This window comes from Oryx dammah, unplaced genomic scaffold (genome assembly GCF_014754425.2).
Source record: "Oryx dammah isolate SB20612 unplaced genomic scaffold, SCBI_Odam_1.1 HiC_scaffold_14, whole genome shotgun sequence".
Lineage (NCBI taxonomy): Eukaryota > Metazoa > Chordata > Mammalia > Artiodactyla > Bovidae > Oryx > Oryx dammah.
Genome location: NW_024070198.1, coordinates 49,527,741 through 49,538,863, shown reverse-complemented (window position 1 = coordinate 49,538,863; position 11,123 = coordinate 49,527,741). Strand labels below are relative to the sequence as shown.

General features: G+C 64.7%; 1 protein-coding gene across 1 annotated transcript in view; it reads right to left on the bottom strand.

The window, feature by feature from the left end:
- Positions 1-518: 518 nt before the first annotated feature.
- LRRC27 (leucine rich repeat containing 27) overlaps positions 519-11,123 on the bottom strand; it is a 23,382-nt gene continuing 12,777 nt past the window's right edge. Inside the window, 5 exon segments of the mRNA XM_040254454.1 lie at positions 519-695; positions 1,258-1,387; positions 2,264-2,361; positions 7,639-7,717; positions 10,291-10,434. Of these exon segments, the coding sequence (XP_040110388.1) occupies positions 519-695; positions 1,258-1,387; positions 2,264-2,361; positions 7,639-7,717; positions 10,291-10,434 (628 nt within the window).

Genomic DNA, 11,123 nt, shown 5'->3' with positions numbered 1-11,123 from the left:
CTACCAAAATGGACGCAAGAAGCAATGGAGACTCGGAGTCACCCTGTGTCTGTCAGTTAGAATCAAAGGCGTTTTCCAGATCAAGCCCTCACCTCACGTCATCACATGTTCAGCGCAAGAGGATGGCCCCCCGGGGGTCTGGGACGGGTCTGGGAGGGCAGGGGTAGTCCCTGGGCAGAGGAGCAACACAGCCAGGCAGGAGGAGGGCACCCACAGGAGTCAGTCAGTCATGGGCTCTCGAGGCCTGCTGTGAGCAGGCAGGGGGGCCCGCGGAGTGGGGGACCCCGGAGGGGTGGGGACCCCGAGGGCAGGTGTGGGGGACCCGGAGGGAAGGGAGGCGCCTGCCATCGACCGACGGACACCGAGTCGCGTGCCTGTCACCACCTTCTCCTTTAATGCAGCTGAGAGCCCCTCGGTCTCAGAATGTGTGGATGGAGGGATGGAGACTCAGGCTCTGCGCCAGGAGGCGCCCTGGGAGGGCGAGAGCCACGGGCTGTCTTCCAGGTGAGAAGGCGCTGTCAGTAGCGTCTGTAAATGCGTTCAGATTCTTAATACTTTGGGTTAAAAAATATATTCTGAGGCCGGGACACAGCCGGCCCGAGCGACAGGCTTCCGGGCAGGGCAGCACACTGGTGGTTTCTGTTCAAGGCCGGCCTCAGTTTCAGCTTCAGTACTTCATCGCGCAGCCTCCGGGCCTCGGGACAGATGGGTACTCAGGTCAGCCTGGACACAGAGGCACGGTGGGGGCAGAGCCTGTGCCCTGGGCCTGGAGCTGCCCCCCGAGGGGAGGGCCCCACTCCTCACAAGCCTCAGCCCCCTGTGCTGGGGGGTCTCTCTTCCCCCCCGCCCCCACCCCGCAAGCCTGCCCCCTCTGCTGGGGGTCTCCCTTACCCCCTGCCCCCCGCCCCGCATAGGCTGGACCAGGAAATGGGGAGATGGAGAATGAGGGAGCCAGGGGGCCAGCGTCAGAGCAGCCCCCTCCTGTCAGAGGGCTGGCATGCATCGTGCAGGGGCTCCTTTCCGTCCCGCCTCCCATACTCCCTTACCCTCCCAGACCCCTCCCCCAGGACAGCGCCACCGGAGACACGGGTTGCATCTGCCCCCCGGAGCCTGCGTCTTCAGGCTCAGGGAGACCCCTGGGCTCGTTCATTCAGGACCTGCTGCTTCTGCTTCCTTCCTGCCCTCCGACCCTGTGACCCTGGGAAACCCCAAGGTCAGAGCCTGTGTGGCTCCCTCTGGGTTTCAATGGACACTCACCATCTGCACATCCCGGGTGGCCCTCCCGACGTCCTCGAGGGGCGCCAGCCCCCGGAACCTGCTCCTCCGCGTGTGCAGCTGCTGGGCCTGGGGCTTCAGCGTCTCCTCCAGAATCTGCCCTTGGAGGCCACTGCGGGGACAGGGTGTGGGGAGATGGAGCTGTTCGCCCGCCCACCCACCCCGGAGCACCTTCTCTCCCCCCACGGGGAGAGGCAGCTCGCCCCGCCTCGGGCGCCCACCCACAGGGGACAGGCTGCCTCCCGTGCCCCCTCCTGCTGGACCTGCTGTGCTTTAAACCCTCAGGTTCACGTTACACACCGAGGACACTGCACTCAGCACCTCGTGAAGCAGGAGGTGTCTGTCTCCGGCAGGAACGCGCAGTTTTAATAATTCCTCAGAGAGGAATAGAGCACGGCCTCAGGGTGACGCTGGACGGGTCTGCTCAGCAAGGCCCGGGGCTGCGTCCCCCACAGGACGTCGGGAGCGTGATGGGGAGGGTGTTAGACCCTGGGGCACACCCCTGCCAGGGCCCTGAGACACCCCCCCCCAGCACAGTGGCCGCCTGAGTCCTCAGGACAGACCCCACGGCGAAGGGCCTGACTGCCCTCATCTCAGACCCCAGACCCTGGGAAGCCCTGCCTATGGGGCAGGGTGTCTGAGCACAGACGTGGCCAGCTGTGGGCTTGCTAAGGGGCCATGGGGGCGACGTGGGATCCCAGATGTGCGAGCACCCCCCACCAACTCCTCAGCTGCAGGTCAGACTCCATATGGCTGTCTCAACCCACTGACGGACCCGGGACACTTTCCCAGTTTCCAGGATGATGGAGGAACGAGCCCGTTGCCACCCACAGGTCACAGCACAGCCACCTTCCTCCAGGGCCCTCGGCCCAGAGCTGGTGCCCGTGGAGGGGTCGGGGGTCAGGGTGGGCGGAGGGGCGTGTCTAGGAGGATGGACTCACGCCCGGCCACCGACGAGGTTGCCGCCCTCGCTTCCTGGCGTGCTTACAGCGGCTTCTCTTTGCTCTGTTTCACTCTTCCAGGCGGGTTCTTCGGTATTTTCTCGTTCCCTCTCGGGTCCGTGGCAAAGGCAATCTTTGCCGCCCCCTGGAAGACGCAGCAAGAGCCTTTCAGGAAAACAGCCACTGACACCAAGGCAGCCCCAGGCACAGCACACTCGCGCCCCTCACGCTGGGGCCCCAGCCCTCGGCCGGCGCGGGGTGGGGGGCGAGGCTGTCGCGCAGGGCACGGCCCGGCCTGGGGGTGGGCACAACACTCCTGGCCACACTCCATCACTGAGTCAAGCTGGCACGCGGCTCACGCCCGGCTCGGAGGGGGAAAGTGGAGGCAGCCCTGCAGTCGGAAAAGCAGCAGAGCCGGCCTCTGTGGCTCCACGTGAGCTCACAGCCCCCAACGCGTGTGCAGGTACAGCTGGGGCTTAGGGGTGCCCCCTAACCGGCCCCCTGCCGCCCGATCCACGGCCGGTAAGCCCCGACTGCTCTCAGGGACCCCACAAGCTCCGGACAGTGACCATCCAGTGTCTCCAGCAGCACATCTACTCTGCCCTCCCCGGAAGCAGCCGCGACAGGTTCTTCTGGGCGGAGGGGCCCTGTGCACGGGCCAGGGAGAGCAGGATAAAGGCTACGTGGTTCTGTAAGGACTCGTGGACTGCTTAGGCCTTCCCTGGTGGGACAGTGGATAGGCATCCACCGGCCAGTGCAGGGGACACGGGTTTGATCCGTGGGGGGAGTCCACATGCCGCGGGGCAGCTGAGCCCGTGTGCCAGAACGTGCTGAAAGGCCGGAGAGCCACCGCTCCTGAACCTGACACCCAGAGCCCGGGCTCTGTGACGGGAGAAACCGCTGCAGCGAGCAGCTTGTGCGCCAGTGGAGAGTGGCCCCCGCCCATGGCAACTAGAGGAAGCCTGCACCCGGCAACCGAGACCCAGTGCAGCCAAAAATAAAACAAAACAAGAAAAGAATCCACAGACCACTGACATTTATCTCAAAAACAACAAATCTCTTCAAACGTCCAGGTTAGGGCATTACCCAGAGTGTGTTTGAACAGCACTCTGAATGCTAGAGAATCAGCTCTGGGGCCTGGGGGCGCCCGCCCTGGACCCCTGGCCGCCGGGGCCTGGGGTGTTTTGTCTGAATTTGCTCGCCCGCTTGCCCACAGTGGCCATCCTCTGTCCTGCCTGATTCCTGTCTACTGTTTTCTGTTCCAGAACTTTCCTTTCCCTCCTCCTCATGCTGGCCACACCTGGACGCCTGGGTAGAATTCTGCTGTGTGTGCCCTGACCTCCTTGGCACCCACGTGAATGGCCAGTGCTCTGCGCTCTATGCAGACCCTGCGTTCCTGAAGGTGCCCAGCCCCCTGCTGTTGGGGTGCGTTCTCGCTGCTCTGCTGGGGTGCCCTGGGCTCCCACAGAACTGTGCCTCACGCCTCCCAACCCAGCCATCCTGCAGCAGTTTCCTCCTGGCGGGGAGCTGAAAGATTTCTGCCGTCAGGGCTACAAGCTGGGGGCTCTGCAGCCCTGTAACCAGGACGTGAGTGGCAACATGGCAGAGCCATCACCCGGCGCTGCCTGCAGGCACCCTCGCCCCCCACTGGACCCCAGAACCAGACTGACCCCCAGCACAGGGTGCTCGGCCTTGTATATCTGAAGTGTGCGAGTGCGTCTGTGTGTGTGAAATGTGCAAGTGTGTCTGTGTGTCGGGCGGCAGAGCTGCTGCAGAGATTGTGTGCGTGTGTGTGCAGTGTGCGAGTGTGTGTGAAGGGTACGAGTGCATGTGTGTGAGTCAGGGTGCACAGCTGCTGCAGAGACTGTGTGGGTGTGTCCGTGTGCGTGACGTGTCTGTGTGCGTGACGTGTGTGTGTGCGTGACGTGTCTGAGTGACGTGTGTGTGTGTGAAGTGTGCAAGTGCATCTGTGTGTGTAAAGTGTGCGAGTGTGTCTGTGTGAACTGTGCAAGTGTGTCTCATGTGAAGTGTGCGGGTGTGTCCGTGCCTGTGTTGGGGCACACAGTTGCTGCAGGGACTGGGTGAGTCTCAGACGGGAGAAGGCTGGGTGGGGGGTGCTGGGGCGGCGAGGGGGTCACGCAGGGCTAATCTGCCAGGTCACCTCTAAGTGGGTCACCAGGCCAGCTGCCTGCGTCACCATCTCCAGCCCAGCAGCACCTGCTTGACCTCAGAAGGAGCCTAAGGCTGGGGGAGGCTGGGGGTGGGGGGAGCAGGAGCCAGCCAGCTTCTCCTCTCCCCCCCACCCCCGATTCCCCCATTCCCCCACCCTCGCTGGGACAGCTGCCGCAGACACAGCGGAATCAGAACCTCCTGCCTGGCGGGGTGGGTTGCTGCACACACGGGGCCATGGGTCAGGCCCTCCTGCCGCGGCCCCCGAGCAAGCGCCAGGTCCAATGGGCATTTCTTACATGCAGACACCTGCTTTTACCTTTAAGATGCGAAGGGTGTGATTCTGGCTGCACCCCCAGCCCTGTGTTCCTGTTACCAGAGTACAGCACGTAGACTCCAAGGTCACTGACAAAGCCGCTGGGTTCAGAGCATCATGAAAAATGAGGACACCACGCTTTCAAAAAAGTGGGTGGTGAGTCACGAGGCTCGGGCCCCTGCCTGGGCCAGAGGAAGCTTCCTGACCAGTGTGGGGGGTGGAAAGGACGTCGGTGACCCCCGCAGAGCCCACAGCCAGGCCCTGGGAAGCCGGGCGCTCCCGTGTCCCTGCAGGCCAGCCCGGCCCGGCCCCTCCGCCAAGCTCGCAGGGACAGGGGATGTGGTGGACGGAGCTCCCAGCTCTGCCACCGTTCGCCCCTGCAGATCCCACCTACAGGCCAACCACACGATTGCTTTCACTTCTCTGAGACAGGCCCCCGGAAGCCTCCCAAGAATTTAGTGTCTTTTACTCTCCCAGACATGCTCCTGGAAGCAGACAGCCTGCTGCCGGCCAGCCGCAGCCCCATCTGTCTAGGCTGCCCCTGAGCGTGCTGGCCACTGTCTCCAGCTGGAGCGCCGAGACGCGAGCGGCTCCTGTGGGTTTTCTGCCTCCTGGGTGTCGTCTGCGACCTGCCTGTCCTACCCTTTGCCTGTTTGTCTACTGCACTCTTTAAAAAACCTATTTGTGGTTTTTCTTTATATATTAGATATTAACCTTTTGTTACAAATATACGTCACAAATAATTTCCCCATAGTTTGACTTGGCTCAGAGGTTAAAGTGTCTGCCCGCAATGCAGGAGACCTGGGTTCGATCCCTCGGTTGGGAAGATCCCCTGGAGAAGGAAATGGCACCCCACTCCAGTATTCTTGCCTGGAGAATCCCATGGACAGAGGAGCCTGGTGGGCTACAGTCCACAGGGTCGCAAAAAGTCGGACACGACTGAGTGACCTCACTGTATAGTATTTTAGGCCATGAAAAGCGCTTCCGCTTTTAGTTTCCTATTTTTAGTGTCAGCGTTGTTACATTTAACTTAGGAGGCAACGTGCAACTCCAGGTTTACAGACACTTCAATTCCTATGCTATGAACCCTAGGAACGGAGTGACGAGATGCCGTATTTCTCCAAAAAACACAAAATATACAGAATGGGATGAGCTTCTCCTTGCACAGCACCACGGAAGTCATTTCCAGCTGGGGGAAGCATGCGAAAAGGCAGCGAGCTCCAGCAACACACGCCCGGATCGTGCAAATACCACACCCTGGGTCATGACTGCCCCATGGCGGCCGCGACCCAGTGGCCGTGGCTGGATGGACAGAGAAGCCAAGTGCCCGTCCACACATGGAGCGTCACTCGGCCCTGAAGAGGAAGGGACTGTAACACAGGCCACGATGCCCACAAGCCTTGAGGACATGATGCTCAGTGAAACGACCGTCGTGGCGCACACGCAAGGTGCCCTCACTCATGGGGGTCCCAGGAGTCAGACACAAACAGAGGGTGGGGAGCGGCAGGGGCTGGGGAGCCAGGGCTGCTCGGGGACAGAGCTGCAGTCTGGGAAGACGGCAAGGCCCTGCAGATGGACGAGGCGGCGCCTGTAGAGTGCCGGGACCAAGTGCCCCTGAACCGCGCGCTCAACTGAGGTCCCGACGGCACGTGGTCCATTACGGGCACTCAGGCACAAGTGACTCGTGGCGGCTCCCCATCCAATGGCCACCAAGGCCACAACGATGCTTAAATCCAGCCCCGCAGTGGGGCCCTGGCCTCTGGGGGTCATCCTGACGATCCCTTCTGTGCCCTTGGTAGGAGGAGGTGCCCTCGTCACCACGAACAGGCTGCGGGGGGCGGGGGGTGCAGGTGGAGGGGAAATGGGCCTCCTGGGCCCCGGGGGAGGGGAGGAGGTCTGCTGCCCGTCTCATGGCCCGTGGCCTGGACTGCAGACCGGAGTTCAGCCTGGGGCCCCTGAGCCCAGGATCGCAAGCCCTTCTGCTGCCGGATCAGCACCCAGGTGGGCCGAGTGCCTGCGGAAGGGAGCAGGGGAGGCCAAGGGACTCCAGGGGAACAACAGGCCAGTGCGTCCTGCACGGCCAGCCAGGCGATCTGCTGGGGCAGGGTGCCCACACAGTTAGGCCAGCAGCTGCCTGGAGCCGGGAGCCTGTGCAGGTCGAGGGGGATGGTCACCAGCCCCACCCCTGCTCGGAAGACACACCTGGAGGGCTGGGCCCTGGGCAGAGCAAATGGGCTGCAGGGGGGCCCTGGGGCCCTGGGCAGGGGCAGAGGGGCTTCATTACTGGGGTCTCATGCTCAGGGGTAGCGGGCTGTAGACACAAGGCTGCCCTGAGCAGAGCAAGTGATAAGGCCTGGACGCCAGGACAGAGCCGCTTGGGGAGGGCAAGAGAGGACCGGCCAGGCCTTGGGATGGCCCGTGGGAGGGATGGGGTGGGGTAGGGGGTGAGGACAGCCCTCACTGGGCCTGGGAATGAGGAGGCCGGTGGGGGGTTCCCAGGACGGCACAGCCCCCCAGAGGATGCTGCGGGGCAGTAACGCCCACTCCCGGAGGACCCAGGCCTGAAATGCAGGCAGGTGAGGGTTGAGCTTCGGGGAAGCGGTCTGAGCGCCCACAGGGAGCTCCTGGGAGGCTGGGCAGCGGGGCTGCAGGGGGGCGGCCGGTGGAGGCGGGGACAGGGTGGACAAGCTGGTGGTCCCTGTTTCCTGCATGAGGTCACCGTGGCAGAGGAACAGGAGGGCGAGCTGACGGGCTTTGCAAAGCAGGCCGCCTTCACGCCTTCACCTGGACGCAGCCTGCCCCCCTCCCCACCGCCTCCCTTTTCTCCGCGGGGGTACCCCTTCCCTCTGCGGTGTCGCCCCCCCCGCTCCGCGCGTGACCCTTCCCCGCCCCCCAAGTACCAGGTTCCTCTGCGGGCGCCCCCTCCCCTCCACGCACCGGGTTCCTCCGCGGGGGCTCCTCCGGCCTCCTCATCACCTGGGCACGTTCCCTCCACTCCTGCAGCGCTCGCTTGTCTCTGAGGTGGGGGGCCGGGGAGGGGGGCAGAAGAACGTGAGCGCTGTGGGTAAAGCGGCCCTCAGCTCACCAGCGTTTCTACGGTCATTTCTAGAGCTTCACACAAAAGCCCGTCAGTCGGCACCCCACCTTTCAGAGGGCAGACACCGGCCGGACACCCAGGCCTCCTGGGCAGCGCTTGGCGCCTCTGAGTCTGTCTGGACCTCCTGGCAGGGACCAGCCCGGCCCTGGCCAGCCCCTGCCCGCTGAGGCATCAGGGCCCTTTCCAGGAGGACCCAACTGGGGCCGTGACCTCCAAAGCCAAGGCCTCAGGCATTCACGGGTCTGCACGCAGCTGGAGGGGTACACCTGAGCTTCGCCAGGAGCCTGAGCCCGGTCTCTGCCACCCGGCGCCCGTGACTGGGCTCTTGGCAGCGTATAACCCAATGCACCACAAACCCCGGACGATGCCCGGGGCTTGTTGCCTCCATGATGCCGGGCACTGCGCTCGGGAGGTTCCCAGCTGAACAGAGCCCAGCTCTGCCCAGGTTGCGGCTAAGGCGCTGGGTGGCCAGGCCGGGGGCGTCACACGCCGGGCTCCGGCTCTGGATGCCAGCTCTCCAGCCCAGGCAGCCACTCGCCTGTTTGAGCCAAGTCCTGACTCTTCCGGTGAACCCTTCCAGCCCCCAGACCTGGCTCTCTGTTTCCTCTCCGGACAGAGCCCTCCCATGGCCTGGGCCCTGGCCCAGAGGCGCCAGACCCTCTCCGTCCTCAGGGTCACGGTGCTGGGCCCTCCTGGGCTCCAGGCCTCTGTCCTGAGCTCCAGCCTGAGGGAGGCCTGGGCTTTTGTGCTCCAAGCAGAGCACTTCATCCCCTGCAGCTCCCCGCCCCAGCTCCTCTACCGCCCTGCCTCCCAGGAGCTCCCTGCGGGCGCTCAGGCCCCTTGCCTGCAGCTCGGTCACCCCTCACTCGTGCAGCTCAGGCCTGGGTCCCCCCAGACACAGGCGTCACTGCCCTGCACCCTCCTCTGGGGGCTGCGCCGTCCTGGGATCCCTCACCGGCCTGCTCCTTCCCAGGCCCAGTGAGAGGCTGGCTGTCCTTGCAGCCCGCCTCCATGCCTCCCGGGAGGGCCAGCTGCCCCCTTTGCACCTGCACAGAGCCCTCCTCACCTGCGGGGCTGCCCACCCCCAGCCCCAAGCCGCTGCCCACAGGAAGCTGTGACTCTGCGGCTGCAGGCGCCTCTGCCTGTCACCTCTCGGGGTCTCTGTCGCCTCTCAGGAAATGGGCTGCAAGGGACCTACTCCTTACGAGGCACAGACCGAGGTCCTGGGGAGCTGCCGGAGCACAGACAGCCGGGCCACTGGAGAGGCCCCACGCTGGGCCCGGGGCTCCGACTGGTCTCAGGCCCACGGCAGAGAACCAGGAGGGAGCTGCCACCCACCCTCTGACTCCAGAGCTGCTCGGAGAGGGCGGGTGGCGCCCTAGGCCCCACGGAGCCCGACCTCCATCTGCCCTGCCTCTTGGGCCCCCCGCCCGGCGCCCAGCTGAGCCAGAGGGCGGGGCCTTGAGCTACGGAAGCAGAGGTGCTCAGGAGGGGCTGTGGGCAGCCACCCCTGCAGACCTGGATGGGGAGGGGGCGGGGGGCACCTTGGGGTGCACAGTGCGGGCACGGCAGGCTCCATGCAGCACGCAGGTGGACAGACACCCGGGAGACGGGAGGGCAGCCCGGGGCAGCCCAGGCCACACCGCCTCGCTCAGCCTCGCTGTCAGTCACGGGGTGTGGGGCCCCGGGGCGGGGTTGCTGTGTTCCCTGCCCAGGTCTGAGCACCTGGCAGTACCCGCCTTTCCCCGAAGGCGACAGACCCCAACGAGAAAAGCACATCCGGACCGGGACCAGCGTTTGCTCTGCGAACCCTCTTCCCCCGAGGGTCCTGAGAGAAGACGCTCAGGTGGGCTGACAATTTACAAGGCAGGGCGGGACTGCAGAGGCAGAGCAGGCCCTGCTAGGAGGAGAGGCTGTGCCCACCGCAGCCCCGGAGAGGGGGAGCGGAGAGACCCTGCCCTCCCTCTCTCCCTCGCCCCGCTGACCTCCTGCCAGACCCCCCACTGGCCAAACCCAACCAGAGTGGGGGCACCCGGCACACTGGAGGCAGTCTGGTGGTGCTAGGTGGTCTCTGGGGGCCCAGGGTGTGCTGGAGACGGGCAGTTGGCAGGGCTGGAGGGCAGAGGGCGGACAGTGAGGACGGGACCAAGGGGACCCCCCCACAAGACCGAGTCAGCCCAGACCCCAGGGTAGGGGCAGGATGAGCCCACAGACAGCACGCTGCTGTAAGGCCTGAAGCCAGTGACAAACAGGAGAAGACAGACTCGGGGAGGATAAGGAAGCAGAGGGGGACACGGGCTGGCGGTAGATGAGGGGCTGTGCCCAGCCACGGGGGACAGCACGGTGGCTTTCGGTGAAGCCCAGACCCCTGGCGCTCCCCCGACCCCGGGTGTCCCCACCCCTGACCCCGGGGGGCCCCCTCACCCCAGGTACCCCTGACCCCAGCGCCCCCCACTTCATTCTGACCCTGGGCACGCCCCCCACAACCTCACCTCCTGCTCTGCTCCTGAGCCTGCCTCTCCCGCAGCTCCCGGAGGGCCAGGCCCCTGCTCTCCCCCAGCTGGCTGGCGCGGACCAGGGCCTGCCGGGTGGAGTCCAGCTCAGGCAGCACGCCCTCGAAAGAGGGCATCTTCACCCTATGACGACACGGGGTCGTCAGCCCAGCGCGTCACGCAGCCCAAGACAGCCCCTGGGGGTGAGCGCGAGGCCGCGGGGGGCTGCCTGCGGAAGCCCAGATGGTCGTGGTTGGTGACCTCCACCCCCTCCCCAGGCCAGGTCGTGACTGTGCTGCTGCGGGAAAAGGTGGGCATAGACCTAGGTGAGCTAGGTCATCAGGGCCTCTGCTGGGAGCCCTGTGCTGGGAGCCCAGGGCCACGGCCAGGCAGGGACCCTCCAACAATGCTTTCCCTTGAGAAAGTCTCAAACCCACAGAACGGGCGAGGTGACAACGCAGTGAACACATGCACCCTTTTCTTGTGGATCTGAGCTCCTCTATTTTCCAACAGCGACCAGCCTCGTCAGCTCAGATGGGCCCGTGCTCACCGCCTTGCTGCAGACTTTCACCGCAGACTCGTGGGGCACGTGTCCGTGGCCACAGGCGAGCAACCTAGGACCATGTCCTGTGCCCTGCACGTGACGCCACCACCCATGCCCACGTATGAGCTGTGTTTGCCATTGTTACTGGGTTATGTTCTCTCTGTACACACACATCCACACACGTGTGCACACCATGCACACACACACACACACCACCCCCCCCCCACACACCACGTGCACACGCACACCACGCGCACACGCACACACACCACGCACACACACATGCACA